This window comes from Leptosomus discolor, chromosome 14 (assembly GCF_034619465.1).
Source record: "Leptosomus discolor isolate bLepDis1 chromosome 14, bLepDis1.hap2, whole genome shotgun sequence".
Classification (NCBI taxonomy): domain Eukaryota; kingdom Metazoa; phylum Chordata; class Aves; order Leptosomiformes; family Leptosomidae; genus Leptosomus; species Leptosomus discolor.
In genome coordinates this window covers 17,431,503-17,448,111 of record NC_141404.1, presented here as the reverse complement: position 1 = coordinate 17,448,111, position 16,609 = coordinate 17,431,503, and the positions used below count along the sequence as shown (strand labels likewise).

At 39.6% G+C, this 16,609-nt stretch overlaps 1 protein-coding gene across 2 annotated transcripts in view; it reads left to right on the top strand.

Moving 5' to 3' along the window:
• The window catches only part of MYH11 (myosin heavy chain 11), a 55,871-nt gene that overhangs the window by 23,456 nt on the left and 15,806 nt on the right, over positions 1-16,609 (top strand). The window contains exons 5-21 of one of the 2 annotated variants that reach the window (XM_009951769.2): positions 369-389; positions 2,801-2,893; positions 3,794-3,857; positions 5,833-5,931; positions 6,958-7,101; positions 10,333-10,428; positions 10,801-10,919; positions 11,088-11,240; positions 11,715-11,888; positions 12,085-12,258; positions 12,566-12,680; positions 13,614-13,807; positions 13,975-14,096; positions 14,201-14,270; positions 14,412-14,572; positions 15,410-15,518; positions 16,399-16,530. In XM_009951769.2, the coding sequence (XP_009950071.2) occupies positions 369-389; positions 2,801-2,893; positions 3,794-3,857; positions 5,833-5,931; positions 6,958-7,101; positions 10,333-10,428; positions 10,801-10,919; positions 11,088-11,240; positions 11,715-11,888; positions 12,085-12,258; positions 12,566-12,680; positions 13,614-13,807; positions 13,975-14,096; positions 14,201-14,270; positions 14,412-14,572; positions 15,410-15,518; positions 16,399-16,530 (2,040 nt within the window). The remainder of the gene's footprint in view (positions 1-368; positions 390-2,800; positions 2,894-3,793; positions 3,858-5,832; positions 5,932-6,957; positions 7,102-10,332; positions 10,429-10,800; positions 10,920-11,087; positions 11,241-11,714; positions 11,889-12,084; positions 12,259-12,565; positions 12,681-13,613; positions 13,808-13,974; positions 14,097-14,200; positions 14,271-14,411; positions 14,573-15,409; positions 15,519-16,398; positions 16,531-16,609) is intronic. The other variant, XM_009951771.2, reaches the window with a different exon arrangement.

Genomic DNA, 16,609 nt, shown 5'->3' with positions numbered 1-16,609 from the left:
ACACTGCAGTTTCAGTCATTAAAAAATAATGAATAGCAAAATGCCTCAGTTGCACCAGAGAAGAACTGGGGATTTACCATAAAAATATCTGTCCTTGTCTGGTCCTGGGAGACTAACCTGGGACTAGATCCAAACTCCATCCCTTTGCTTCAGGGTTTTTTTTTCCTTCAGTTAAAATGCTCTGTAGATGTTAATGGTATTTGTACTCTTGGTATGTCTACAACGGATTGTTTGTGTTTGTATTTTAATTCCTGGTTTATTTGCATGGAAACTGTGTATTGGTTATTTTAATACAGGAAAAACAATAAAAATGTCTGTGTAATGGAAATGATACTGACACTTGTTTTATACCACGTTATTCAATACAGCAAGGTCCATCTTTTTCTTACGTGAGTAACTTAGACTGTTTGATGTGTGTTTAAGGCACTGAGTGTAGATCTGCATGCTATTGTTGCACCTCGAAAATTTGAGAGAGATTTTGTTGACATATGTTGTATGATATGATGAAAAGCAACAATAGCACCAAATGCTCTCACAAATCAACCTGAACTGTGTCAGGCTCCATGGTAAAGAATGAGGTCTGACACAGGCAGGGTCATCTTTCAAACATCACTCTCTTCTATACGTGTGTGTTCAAATTGCCATAGTTTGAATGAAATTTCCCACGATCCTGAAAGAGCCACTCACCCTGAAATTGAGCAATGTGATTTCTGAATGAAAATACCCAGATGCTTTCTGTGCTTCAGGTTGAACTTTGGAGGACCGTTGTGAAATAATTCCTAAACCTCACGGTGTTTGATTTGTTTGGCTGCATGCTTTCCATTTGATATTGCTTTCAATTTTACATTTTCATGTAACTGTTGAGAATTGTTCACATCCACAAAAGTTAGCATGCTCTTAGCTTGCTGCTATGGTGTGTAACAGAGCAATTCCCACTGCAGCGTGTGTCTGCAGGTGTGTTACGGCAGTTTCTTACAGGCCCTCATGGGCCCTCCTGTGTTGTGGTGTGCCCTACCAGCATACCAATGCTTTGGGAATATAGGCAGGTTTGCTGGCATATTCTTTCTGCTTCTGTGCCAGGCAAATGGGATTTATTTTTTTTTAATGGGGTCTTTTTTCCCCATTCTGACTGCTGCCTCTCAGACTTCGGCTATGCAAAAGGGCAATGTGGTGCCCCTTAGTTAATTCAGTAATTAATATGCCAAGCTCACCACAATAAACTAATTCATCGCTGGCACAGGCAGCTCTGTGGATTTCAGTGGACTTAGAGCTGCGTACAGTGCTACTAATTTGGAGCCACAGTTTTATACGCCAAGTTTATGGCATAGTTCAGTTCTCACCAGAAGCAGGTGGTACCTTTCTCAGTTTAGCAGACAAGGCTCTGTATCAGCTGTCACCATCTGATTTCAGCAACACTCTACGTTTATAGTAGAGTTTTTAAGTCAGCAGAGTGTAACTGGAAAGAGTTGCTCAGTACAGAGAAACTTCAGGGACTTTTAGGAATTTGTCACTTACCCTAGGACTCTTGTACTAGCTTGTTTGGAAATCTTCCTTCCCTCGCCTCCAACTCTTAGGTAGTAAGTTTTGGGGCATTTTTGGTGGGGCTTTTCTTTTCTTTTTTTCAAAATGCAGTCTTGATACATGCCTTAGCTCTCAAAAGACCTATGCTGTCAGGAAGGTGCTCATTCTCCTGTCTTGTGACCATACAGATAAGCTTAGCCATTTGTTAACAATCTGTTGCTTTTTAATGATATTTTTGAGGCAGCTGTCTTCATTGCCACATAAAATACAAGACATTCAGGAAGAGCGTTTAGAAAAAGATTACCAGTTTTGCACACGAATTGGGAAGCACCTTCATTTTCCAAATTATTTCCCCTAGATTCAACCTAAATCTTGCCTTATTTTCTAGTTAAAATTATGTAAATGATACCACATTATCTCTCAAGGACTTTTTCCTTTTCAGGGTGCGTTATTTGAAATAATGCATGTTACTGCAGAGTAGTACTCAAAGAATAGCATGACAAGAAGCAAATGTAAAAGTGAGTGACCTCGTAGGACAGAGGTGAATGAAAGGTTCAGAAAAGCTGTATTCATAAGCAAAGGATTTTTTCAACTTACTCAATTTGTTTAGAAATAGTATTAAATGCATGCTTGTTTTGTTGCATGATTTGTTTCATTAGCAATTACCAGTCACAATTAACACTATAATACAAAGTTTGTGTGTTTGCATGAGAATTCATTATCCTAGTTTGAAATAAATAAATGCATTTCCATATTTAACCTAAATAGCCTTGCATGGATCATTATTAATAGACTTGATGAAATCTGCTTTGTAGCTTTGTGCTGCATTACATTAAAATGATTCTTGGCAAGTTATTCTAATTACATCGTCATTTGCTAGCAAAGGATCTCAATAAACTAACTTGAAAAAGACATGCTAGAGGTTCCTTTAAGAATATCCCTTCTAAAAGTTGTATTGAACTGGGAAAAAAAATTTTACATTGAATGACCCATTTTTTTAAGAAAGGCCAGTCATGATGCCAAACAGATTAATAGACACAGATCTGTCACAGGCAACAGGGCTGGAAAAGGGTCATCTACCCAGGACAGCAGTCAACTGCACAAATACATAAACACAAAGATTTACAGAGAATGAAAACAAATCCTTATGAAGTGCAGTATTCAGCAAAAAAAAGTTAGAGGCTTAGATTATCTTTCACATTGTTCTCCAGTGTACATGTGTCGATTTTAATTAAGTAATTATGAAGGTTAGGGTTAACTGCATCTGAATGAATTTTAGGGTGAGCTGGAAAAACAGCTTCTACAGGCAAACCCTATTCTTGAAGCTTTTGGAAATGCCAAAACTGTGAAGAATGACAACTCCTCCAGATTCGTAAGTAGGAGAAATACAGTTGGGTCTGTGTCGGAGGGCGGGGGGGGCATCTTTTAAGACACAGTGTACAGACAGTGGCCCTCATCAGTGCTTCTCTCTAAAGAGCATCTTAAAACTAATCCCTTATAAACAGTTCAGAATTCCTCTCTGAGACAGGAATTTGACCCTACAGAAGATTAAAGATCAAGCTCAAACTTGACAGTACCATTGTCCCCTCACAATTTAGCAGTCTCTGTGTGACCTTCCAGAGTCAATTACTACTCCAGGACATATCCACCTTCAGAATACTTGCAAATAAAATCTGTACTTTCTTTGCACCACTGTTGTGCATATATCTCATAATGTGTGACTGTTACTTAGCAAGAGTGGTTGATATATTAAACTAAAAACTACAGGAGAAAAAGAAAAAAACAGTCATACAGATTCAAGTTGGAACGACGTGAGCTGAGGCCTGTCACTATTTGATGACACTTTTTTCGGGGAGTGCTGGCAGATGCTTTTTTTCCCTACAAACCCTCCTCTCCCACCTCTGCTCGCTCCCTGCAAAGTTCAGGGATCTATGCAGATGAACCTTAGCAGAGAGAGTCACACAGATCCAATGCTATTCCCTCATTGACCTTGTGGAAATCAAACTAGAAAATAGATGTTGTCATATCCTCAGATTCCAAAGCCTGGTCCAGTGCCTGAATGAAATGTGGGGGCAAATCTCTGCAGAGGGAATATCAGGCAAGCTCACTTCCTTTTAGGCTTTTCCATGGGTTGTCCTGGCAGTAGGGAATCAAGCATGTTATTCTTAAGAGGATGATGTACATGTCATATTAAACAGTCTAAATACTAATATTGGAAAACCTGGCATAACCTGAAAGAACAGCCCAATCAAGATCTTCTTTTCATTCACAGGGCAAATTCATCCGCATCAACTTTGATGTGACAGGCTACATTGTCGGAGCAAACATTGAGACTTGTATCCTTTTCAGTGAGCTGCACTGGAGGCTAACTAGGGTGAGCAGAGGGAAGTAAGATAAACAAGCTCCACTGCATGTCTAAGAAAGGCAAATATTGCTGAGGTGGGTATAAACAAAGATGGAGGAAAGTGGCTCCATTTATGCTGATACCAGCCTCTCAGTTTGTCTTACTCTTGTGTTTACGTTTTCAGGTCTGTTTCCTCAGCTGTAGGAAAGTGTGCTATTCCCCATACACAGCTTCAGAAAATGGAAGCACCATTCCTAAGGCAATGGCAGGGGACTTTAGAAGCAGAGTCCCAACAATATGATAACAGGAAAAGAGTGTTTTGTGGTTAAAATTGCATGTAATCTTGAGAGCTATGCAGTCATTTTGTTTAGTATCATTGTGATCCTGCATGGGTCACTCTGGTTCCCTGTGGTCTACATTTCCAGCTGCATAAAGAGTTTGAAAATTTACTGTTTCTTACTGGTGCTGTGACAGGCACTTCAAAAAGACTGAATGCTTGGTATTATCGCTGCAGTTTACCCAGGAACTTGGAGAGTGCTTCCCAGTTTTCGAGTCCAGGTTTGGTACTTCATCCTGCTTCTGATGGCACGTCGGGATGAAGTCCAGATGCCCAGGACAGTCTCACCCTCAGCCCCATGCACCCCAGCTTCTGTAAGGGAGGGTCCTGAGCCTGAACGATCAAGCCTGTGGCTGCATGTGCCTTGGTGTTTAGGTATAGCAAAGGTCATACATGTTGTACTGGGATAGAGGAATTCCAAGAAAAAGCATTGAGAATAACCTGTTAAGGGGGAAGCCTGTATGATACCTAGCATGGCAGCTTTCTAGTTCATGATTGGAGGACTGAAGGGTCATTTTAATAACAGTAATATACCTTTCCCTTCCACCTCTCTAAAGACTTTGTATTAATATAGACAAATGAGACAGGAAAAGCCAAAGAACATAGTGCCGTCAGAAGAGCCGTCTTAGGGTCCTTACAGTTCCTCTCCCTTTGTCAAACCAAGAGACAATTTATCCTGAAATGGACTTGATCTCTGCATGTTTTGTTAAACTGCTATGGTCAGAAAACACGTGTTCTGGAAACTCACTGAACTGAAGTGAAGTGAAGCAAATATTTTTCCCGTGCTGATGCCCCAGATAACAGCAAGCGCTAGATACATCCAGAGAACCTTTCTGCTCTGGATGCTAAATACTGCCCTGCTGTTTCTAAAGATACACCCAGAGCAGTGAGCTATATATTGATAACCTCAATGTATTTTTTTCAGGAAAAAAAGTACAGACATTTCAGAGAAATTCAGCTTAGCCTGACTTTGCTTGCCAAGTACTGTTAGCTCTTCCCTTGGTTATGTCAACGAGATAGTGTATTTTAATGAACAAATTAATACGTAGCTAGATTCCTCAGTGCTGCATTGCTTATCTTTGCATAGAGAAGGAGCTGCTTGCTCCAATAAATGAGAAAGAAAGATGCAGCTATAAAGAAGGACCTTATCTCTTGGGTGTAGCATCAAAAACCAAACAGCTTATCTTTCTGCTGTTATTTTGACAAGTGATCCTCAGAAAAAAATCAGGGGTTTATTGCTTTTATACCTGCCATACTGGCCTCAAGAGCTTTTTTTCTAGCAGCACCATCTTATGTTGAAAGACTCATATTGTTATTTCATTTTAAAAGTGGTGTGAATTATATTGTGAAAACTGGGTTTATGTATCTGATTTTAGAAGCATTTATGTCTACTGTGGTGCTTAGTACCATGATTACCAGCATTTACCATACAGTAAGAGGTAGGAAATTGATCTACTCGTGGTGAGAATACCAATACCAGAGCTCCTGCCACAGAGTTAGACACGTGTTCAAGTTAGACAAGCTCATGGCAGATATTTCAACAATGCTATTGACGGTTCTGAGGCTGATGGCACAATTAAGGAAGGACTGAAATATGTCATTGATTTTTTTTAACACACTTCACAAACAGATTTGCTTGAAAAATCCCGTGCTATTCGTCAGGCTAAAGATGAGCGAACATTTCATATCTTTTACTATTTGATTGCTGGAGCTTCTGAACAAATGAGAAGTAAGTTACTTGCTAATGATTCTTAGATACCATCGAATAGTCTGAGCAATGGCTTACTTAAGTATTTTATCTTAACTTCTTTCATTGCATGTCATTCAATACTTTCTATAAATAAACAGCTCTTTAGCTATAGAAAAAAATTCCTTCAATGAATTGTAGGAAAGCTTCGTTTGATGTCCACCTGCTTGAGCCAGGTTGTTTGCAGTTTACGGGATGTTTCAATTTATGGGAGATGTAAACCCATTCAGATCCCATCTTGAATGATATTGAGAAGATGAATAGGGAAGAGTTGTTTATTATTTTTCACACAAAAAAAAATGGGGTTCACAATAAAAATGTTGGCTTGTGGTTTTAAAATAAATTAAGAGAATGTCTTTCCCACAGCACATTATTATTACACAGTGAAACCCACAGCTTCAGAATGTTGAGAAGGTGAAAAATGTAACTGAATCCAAAAAAAGGACTAGACATAATATGTATTGGAACATCATCATTCAAATATGACACCTTTCCCTAACTCACTCATTGCCAAAGAATGTATAAAGCAATGCTTAACTCTGTGTTTTCCCTGGTTTTTACACTCCTTACCTAAGAATCTGTCGTTGGCCACAGTATAGGGCTGAAGAGTCTTTTGGTTTGGCCCACTATGGTTCCATTGCTAGTTATTACCTGATATGAATCCCTGTAGGGAAAGGTGTAATTCTGAGTAGGTTACACATGGCATTAAATGAAAGACTTTTGAGAAGAATGGCTCAGATTTGAGTTCATGGGGTGCAAAATTCCACTGAGGGGCAGAGACATTGCCCATTTACTAACGAAAATTGGAAACTTAACACAACCAACCTTGCTAAACGAAGAGTTATTTTGAAAACATTTGGGCATCACAAAACCCTAAACTCCTCTCACAAGCAGAGTCTTCCTTTGGTGAAAACACTGTTTTTTCTCCTGTTGTTCATTGGGAGAACTCGTGAACAAAGAGCATTAAGTTGATGCACTCAAGTAAAGCTTTTCTTCTTTGCTTTTTAGATGATCTGTTGCTGGAAGGCTTCAACAATTATACCTTTCTATCTAATGGTCACGTGCCTATTCCTGCTCAACAAGATGACGAGATGTTCCAGGAGACCTTGGAAGCCATGACAATTATGGGCTTTACTGAGGAGGAACAGACAGGTGAGAATTGTTAGCAAGATTGGATTCAAGGTTTACGTCTACAAGAGACATTGTATAGAGATGTGAATGCACGGAGGTTAATTCTGTCCAGAATAATCACTTTGCAGAATATGCATATGAAGAAAGATTCTACATTCATATAAGAAAATTAAGATTATTTATATTTTATGTCCATATTTCTCTGGAGAAGTGTGATCTTGTGTGAACCAACAACTGGAGGATTCTAAATGTACCCATGTTATTAAACCTCTTTGCCTCTTATTTCCTCCTTGTAGAACTATTACCAACCATTACCTAGCTACTGTTTTTAAGAAGCGCATCGTTGATTAGTGCCCATAGATTTCCCTCCTTCTCAGGAGATATTAGGTGAATTAAATGTAAATGTCTGATGGAAAGCAAATGAAAGTTCTCTCATAAGGCAAAGCTTCTCAAGCACAGATTTGTTTCTACCTCCCATTAAGACTAATACGGGAACTCAGGTCTGCGTGACCAGGAGAGACACAAGATCAAGTCAGGATCTAAACACAGGATCAGGATCACATAACAGAAGCAGCATGGTCAGAGCCAGCAACAACAAGCAACTGAACTGGTGGCAGTACAGTGCCTGAAGACAATATAAACCAGCAGCAGGAATCTTGGGTGAGGACAGCAGGGGCTGAGAATAGACTGGCAGTGAAGACACCTAAGCCATGATACAAAGATCCACAACACAAAACACTACCAGGCTCACTAGAATCATTGCCACTTTTTTATTAAACAAGGAAGTCTTGTGAGTATTAGGGTGACTGTTCTTGCCTTGCAAGGGGATCTAATTACGATCTACTGCTTTTAGGTGGTTGTTAGAAAAGTTCTACTACTTCTACTTAAAAACCCCCTACAGTGGTCTACCTTCTCCCATTGCTACAGTGGGTGCTGGCAGAAGAAGCTGAAGCAAATAAAGAAAACTCTTTGCAAACCACCTCCTTCAAAGGTTTAAACTGGCAGCACTTGCTGGAAATACAGTGAAAGAAACATTGAAGAATCACCACCTATATTGGAAAATAGAGCATGTGTCATCACAGAGAAATCATCTCTGTGATTAACAGAACAACTGGTGATGCACAGGGCAGCTCTACACAGTAATTTAAATATGGATCAAATAAAATAATTGTCACGATATTTTGCTGTCCATCTGAATGAAGAATTGCAAGGCTTTTTCTAGTAAGTCTTCTAAGTTCTGGAGAGCTGCTCGTAGGAAAAATCATGATGTACACTCGTGAAACAGTTGAATTCCACAGTATCGGTGCAGTCGTCAGCATGCAAAAGTACTATAACATATGGTGTTTTGAAAGGTAATTTGTGTTCATGAAAGGGAAGATTTCTCACTAGAACTCCATACGTACCCAAAACACTATTGAATTCAAGCCAGCTCTAACAGCAATGACCACTTAAAGCCATTTTTTCAGAACTTTCCAACAACTAGCATGAAAAATTTGCAAAATATTCTGATTTAATTTTGAAAGAAATGGAACAGGCTGAAATAGCTCATATTTGTATTCACTGATTCAGAGAAAAGAGAAAGAAAAACTAAGAGTATGAAGCAATGACTAAACTTTCTTGAAAACGTGGGCCTGCCAGAGACATCTATCTGCATAGCTTTTACCTTTCGCTGTTCTGGGAACACGCAGGGCTTCAGCTGGTACATGACAGTGTCCTTTGCTCATGGATGCAAATTGCCATGCCCCAAGTGACACCTGGTGGCAGAAATAGCGTCACCCCATCACTTGAGCCTTGGACCAGCTGCGGCAGCCAGGAGCAGAACTCCATCACATCCCACCCCTGCATCAGTGATTGACGGATGCCGAGAAAAGATGTCTTGCCTCACAGGACAGCAGTGCAAATCCCAGCCTTGGTAAATTCAGATGATGTTGCTGATGAAGACTGGTTCGTTCTTCTGCCAGGACATGTGTACTGGTGTTGACAGCAGCATTCTCCATTACAACAACAGGAGTCGTTGTGTTACTGTCCGAACCCCTTTGATTTCACACTCTAAAACATAAGCCCATTAGGACAGTATTCTTTAGCATAAGTTTACCAAATAAACAAACAGAACTCCCTAGATTTGTACAATCTCATCTGTAACTGTCTTAGTTTCAGCAGGGATAGAACGAATTTTTCTTCTTAGCAGCTAGAATAGTGCTGTGTTTTGGATTCAGTGTGAGAATTGGTATGAGAAGAATGTTGATATTATACTGATGTTTTTAGTTGTTGCTAGGAAATCAGGGACCATTTGACTTCCCATGTCTTTCTAGTGTGCAGGTGCACAAGAAGCTGGGAGGGAGCTTAGCCAGCACAATAGACCAAAAATTGGCCAATGAAGTATTCCACATCAAACAATGTCACATTCAATAGATAGATGAGGGTGGGCCAGGAAGCTGGGGCTCCTCCAGGATTGCAGTTTCAGGATTTTCTCTCTTCCAGGACTGCTGGCCAGGAACAGGCTGGGTATTGTCAATGGGTGGTGAGCAATTGCATTGTGCATCACTCATTCATATACTCTGTTGTTACTATTAGTATCATTATTTTTACTTAATTTTATTTCAATTATTAAGTTGTTTTTATCTCAACCTACGAGTCTCCTTACCTTTACCTCTCCAGTTCTCTCCCCCATCCACCAGGGAAGAGGAGGGTGAGCAAGCAGCTGCGTGGTGTCTGCCAGCCAGCTGGGTTCACACCATGACAGTAACGTATCAGTAGATTTTACTATCTGAAGATAGGCAACATTTATATGTATTTTAGTAATCAAACACTAATCAATTACTTTTCTGTACTTTGACACGAATCCTTCAAGGATTTGTATACATCTGATTTTAGTTGCACAACTAAATATCCACATGTTCCTGCATAACTGGAGCTCCAGAAGTGCCACACATTTTTGAAGCTGCTAGTAATTAATACATTTTTTTTTTAAAGATAGAATTACAGGTTTTCAAGTGACTGAGCAGGGAAGATGCTACAGGCCACTGTAAGTAGGAGATGAATTCCTGAGGCTTGGGGGTCTGCCGGGGCAGCTAGCACAACTTAGCTTGGAGGTGCTGATGTTCCCAGACACGGTCTTTTAAAACAAAAAGCTTTTTCCACAGAGGTACAGACTACCACAGGCAATAGAATGAATCTTCATTATTGCAGAGAATAGAGCTTTCAAAATGTGTCCACTCTGTTCCTCATTTATATTATTGGTTTCTCTTACAGCTATACTAAGGGTCGTTTCATCTGTCCTACAACTGGGTAATATCGTCTTCAAGAAGGAAAGAAACACTGACCAAGCTTCCATGCCAGACAATACTGGTATGATTTGCCACTTTAAAAATTTAGTTAACATTAAGAAATTAATAAAATAGCAGCTAAGCACTCTCTATCAGTATTTTTTATTTAATTGTGATTACATATATACTTCACAGGCTTTAAAAGATATACCATACTTAAAATAAGCCAAATTAGCATTACCTTTTCTAGTAATCTTGAATCCATAAACTGAACAGTGAATTTGCTGCTTGGATCATGAACAATACTTTTATGTCAAGCAGCATATGTGCAATAGAGGAGCTTTTAAGGAAGATAAATAACTTCACATACTTGCTGTGCTGCTCATATTTACACTTACTGACCTGCTAAGTAAAAATTCAATAGCTGAAATAAAATTTAATTTTTCTATTCTAGCTGCACAAAAAGTGTGTCACCTGATGGGGATTAATGTGACAGATTTCACAAGATCTATTCTGACCCCAAGGATCAAAGTAGGACGAGATGTGGTTCAGAAAGCTCAGACCAAAGAGCAGGTATCTACTTGCACTCTGCTCAGCTCTCCCGAAACTATTCTCCTTTCTTCTTTTTTTCTTACATCTTGTCTAAAGGGAAATGTCAGCTTTCTGTCTCATTATCTCTACAGAAGTTAGCAGCTAATTGGGTTCCTTCTTTCACTTACTATTTTCTCTTGCTTTTTACAGGCGGACTTTGCCATAGAAGCTTTGGCCAAGGCACAGTTTGAACGTCTTTTCCGTTGGATTCTAGCTCGTGTAAACAAAGCTCTCGATAAAACAAAAAGACAAGGCGCTTCCTTCTTAGGGATCCTTGATATTGCTGGATTTGAGATTTTTGAGGTATGTACTGTGGGACACAAGTTGGCTAAACTCCTTATTATCATGCAGTGGTTTGGATACAAGATGACAAAAACCTAAGTTCAGAGCCACAAAACCAATGTGGTTCTTTCAAGCTGGCTGGGAGCCTGAGAACAACACGACCCACAGGCCTACTACAGCTGGGTGCTTGCCTTTCCCAGGGGCAGGAAGAACTCGGGGCTGGTAGCATGCTCCTGCTGGGCTTCTGTGGGCTCAGTGTACAGAGCCAGGGTCTGCTTTTTATGGTTTATTGAACAGGTCCCAGTACAAAGATTCACCACTTGAGAACTTACTGTAAATTTTCAAGATCTTATATTAGAAAAATACGTACCCTTATATTTGAATTTTTGTAATATGTAAAAAGAAATAGAAGATAGCAAATTTCATCTTGTCATTTAAGTTCCCTCTTGAAGGTCTCTTTCTAACATTAGGAATTCACTTTTTTCCTCTTCACAGATCAATTCCTTTGAGCAGCTGTGCATCAATTACACTAATGAGAAACTTCAGCAGCTTTTCAACCACACAATGTTTATATTGGAGCAAGAGGAATACCAGCGAGAGGGCATTGAATGGAATTTCATTGACTTTGGCCTTGACCTGCAACCTTGCATTGAGCTGATCGAAAGACCAGTAAGATTATATCTCTAGAGGTGGGATACTACATAGGTTGCATCAGGGTCAGTTATGTATCAGCACAATAGAGAGCCATTTAAGGTATTTCAGATGCTTTGCTGCCTGGGAGAATTTGTAACATAAAGGGTAAAGGTGGTGCTTTTTCTTTAGCGCTGCCTGGGATGATACTGATCCGATATTGCTCACATTGCAGACAAACCCTCCAGGTGTCCTGGCTCTGCTGGATGAAGAGTGCTGGTTCCCCAAAGCTACTGACACATCCTTTGTGGAAAAACTATGTCAAGAACAAGGCAACCATCCCAAATTCCAGAAGACCAAGCAACTCAAGGATAAAACAGAATTCTGTATAATACACTATGCAGGAAAGGTACCAGATAGATTGAGCTATTTTAACTCGGGGAACTTTGATTCTTTCGTGCCCAAATCGCAAAAAAGAAACAGTCGAGTACTCTCATTGATAAGGGATGGCTTTGGTTATATAATGTATACATTAAGGGCTTTAATTACATAACATATGAAATAAGATTTCCAAAACATTCATGGTTGTGCTAAGCTCACATGAAAAGAAAAATAACCAGCACTAGGGTTATTAAAAACCAAGTAATTCAGATTCCTTTCTAGCAAGCCGATTTCTTTAAAGGCAGAGCAGCCTGACGCAGCACTGTTTCCTGCAGGTTACCTACAACGCAACCGCCTGGCTGACAAAGAACATGGATCCACTAAATGACAATGTGACTTCTCTGCTGAACCAGTCTTCAGACAAATTTGTAGCAGACCTTTGGAAAGACGGTATAAATCATAACTTTAAATCCGTAATGTGGTTTAAAGGGAGAAACTTTTACCGGAGCTTTTTGACAGCCATCCCTTGCTGGCACGACACAAGTGTGAGAATGATAAGCATAGAAGAGACTGAACTAAGAAATAAGAACAACGTGTTCTAAAGACATATTTATGGAAAGCATTACTAGATTGCTCTAAGTACTATAAAAAAAATCCTTACTTAATATTATTCAGCAACAGAATAAAAATTATTCTTTACACTGTTTTAATGTTGCTGAATATGTGACATTGTAGAACTCATTTAATACAGGTTATTGCTGGGTTTTATGAATGACTTACCTTACACACTTCTCTTCCAGAAGTCCTGCACCATTCTCTTGAGCAATGTATAATCTCAACTAAACTTGATCAGAAGAATGTCTGTATGCATATGAAACACTCTGTTTTTAAAAAGTTTATGTGGATCTGTAACACATTTACTACAGTATAAATATTTAATACATGGACATAAATGTGCATGCAAACACCAGCAAGGAGGCTCTGAATTACCAAATCACTGAGGGAGATTATTAGCTACACTTTGAGAACCACCGGATAACAGATGGGAGTCAAAAGATGTTGCTCCTGGTTCCGACACCAACCTATCAACTGGATATTTCGCAGGACTGTCCTGTTTAGAGCAAACAAAATAAAATAAATTCTGTGTATTCAGTTGCTCCATTCAGTCCCTAGTTAACAAAGACTCTCATCTCCATGTTTGACAGAAATAGACTATTTACCCAGAAGGCTCTTCTAGTACTTTTGCTAGTACATTTCTACTGCATCAAAAATATATTGGTCCTCTTTGGGAAGCTGCAGTTTAACAATGCCAGTGACAGGTGCAATGTGAGGTTAGGACAGTTTATAGAAGCAGTTCCATTCATACTTTCTTTTATATTTCAGTGGATCGTATAGTTGGGCTGGACCAGATGGCCAAGATGACTGAAAGCTCACTACCTAGTGCTTCAAAAACCAAGAAAGGCATGTTCCGTACTGTTGGCCAACTCTATAAGGAGCAGCTGACCAAACTGATGACCACTTTAAGGAATACCAATCCCAACTTTGTCCGCTGTATCATTCCAAATCACGAAAAAAGGGTAAATTTCAAATGTTCAATTTTCAGACTCATGGCACATTAGTCATGTTGAGCTGCTTATTGTACCAGCACATCACAGAGCTGAATGATGTCTTCAAAGAGATATGCAGCTGGTAATATTTTTGTAAATTTGTACCACACTAAAAATACTTTCTGTTCCCTTTTCAGGCTGGCAAACTTGATGCCCATTTAGTGCTGGAGCAGTTGCGCTGCAACGGTGTCTTGGAAGGTATTCGTATCTGTCGGCAAGGATTCCCCAACAGGATTGTCTTCCAGGAGTTCCGCCAGCGGTAGGAATCCCTCACTCTGAGTTTAATAGTGGTGTAATATATGTTTGTCTGTACAAAATAATCTGATGTGTTTCAGCCTCCCTAACATAAACTTCTTTTGGCAGATATGAAATTCTTGCTGCAAATGCGATTCCTAAAGGATTCATGGATGGGAAGCAGGCTTGCATACTGATGGTGAGGAAATCATTTTGATCCTATTGATAATCATGTCTATACTTCTTGTAGAAAAGCTGTTGAGAGTGAACAGAAACAAGAAGTGATTTTTTAATAACCCAAACCTCAGTACTAGAGTTAAATGTCCCTGTTTTCCTCCAGATCAAAGCATTAGAACTTGATCCCAACTTGTACAGAATTGGACAGAGTAAAATCTTCTTCAGAACTGGTGTTCTGGCTCACCTGGAGGAAGAAAGAGACCTGAAGATCACAGATGTTATTATCGCCTTCCAGGCTCAGTGCCGAGGCTACCTAGCAAGAAAGTAAGAATATGTGCTAACAAAAAGAACACAGCAGAGTATCTACAGTAACCTTTAGTCCTCTGTATAACAAACTGAAGATATTAAGACATTTTATTATTATCTATTGTTTGTATTGCATTAGAACTCAACCTGTGTCCAGTGAAAGACTCCCTGCCCGGATAAGGCTTATTAGTATAATTACAGGGAAGCATTTACATTGTGAGGCTACTTACACTTTCTATACAGTAAGATCTCTGAGGAAACGACCCATCATTTAAAAGTGTTTGTACAAGTGGGAGAAGGAACACCCTAGCCTATGACTGGAGTCTTATGCACTGTTAAAAGTAGCAGCACCACTAGCATTTGTAAAACATAAAATAATTTCTTACACAGTTTGGGCACGAAGCACTGACCATCCAGCATGATCTCAGTTAGCGTACATCACAACGCTATTAACAATGCCCTTTTTCTGCACACTACCAAGGCTTTCAAATTACTGAGCAAAGAAGTTTAAATATAATTGATTTCAGGAATGATAATCAATTCAAGTTCTGAGTACCCACGTACTCTGGAAAGATGTTCACGTCCAGAACTAGATCTATTCTTTGTGGTTTGTGCCTGCCTACGAAGTGCAAACAGCCAAAAACATGAAGACTAAATAAAATACCAGAAAGCTAAACAGAGTTATCACCTTTCTTCAAGAAAGCACAGGCACTGTTTAAGTGACAAAAGAATTTGTGCCAGACTTCTCAAACCATGTGGCTAATCAGCAGACTCATGCCAGAGTTTAATGTGTGTATCTTGCAGACACCTTGTAGTCTCAGACTGAACCCATTTGCTTTATGTTTTTAATCACAGAGCCTTTGCCAAGAGACAGCAACAGCTGACCGCAATGAAGGTTATCCAAAGAAATTGTGCTGCTTATCTGAAGCTGAGGAACTGGCAATGGTGGAGACTGTTCACTAAAGTGAGTGACTGCTATGGATGAATCTCTCCTCAGCTTTCCAAAAGAAATTAAATGCACAAGATACCGAGGCATAGCATGTCAGGCACACTCCTTGTTCCAAAGTTCATTGCAGCTCAGGGCAAGAGCCTCATTAGCTTCATAAAATTTTGTGTTAGAGATACCCTGGATAGTTATATAATGCCATTAACATTAAAGTTAGTTCTAGCTCGAGAAGAAAACAAACTAGTTAAGCAGAGATTCATAAGAGACTTTGCATGTTTGGGGACTTTTTTAAACTTCCCAAAATGAAATCATTTCACAGGGGTGAATAATAAGACAGAGTACAACTGAATTTTGTGAACATGCAGAATTATGTATTTTTGAGGGACTCATTAGCTCAGGAGTTCCTTAACTGGGACACTAAACACGTTCCTGCTAGACACTCAAGCAAACAAATTAATATTGAAGAGGCCTGGTTATTTTTTTTTCCAAGAATGGCCCTCAGTTTGGATTCAGAAAACTGTTCCTACTTGTACTGATGGCAATCCTCTGCAATCAGAAACAGACAGTAACACTCACCTGTGTGTGCACATCGCCCTTCTATGCAGATGTAGCTTTTGCACATTATCAATGAATGAAAACAGGCTTGGAGCCTTCAAAATGTTACACTGAGGCAGAGGTGCTCACAAGGCTCCAAGAATGAACACAGAGATGGCCAAGAGCAACACTGCTGAGGCTTGCTGGTTTAAAGATGCTTACATCAAACTCGGCTGGACAGTATTTGTCCACTACCTGAGCAACAATAGACAGTGCTACCATTAGTGCCAGTCAGCCTAGCACCTTTAAGTACCATGCTCAGTAACATACAGGAAACATTCTTAAAAAACCTTTTTATTCTCAGGTGAAACCACTGCTGCAAGTCACCCGCCAAGAGGAAGAAATGCAGGCCAAGGATGAAGAACTACAAAAAACTAAGGAAAGACAACAAAAAGCAGAGAGTGAATTGAAGGAGCTGGAACTGAAACACACACAGGTGATTTACAGCTCTAATCCTCTGGGAAAAGCTAGCTGTTCTTTCACCACTTCCAGAAGCTATTACAAAAAAAAAAAAA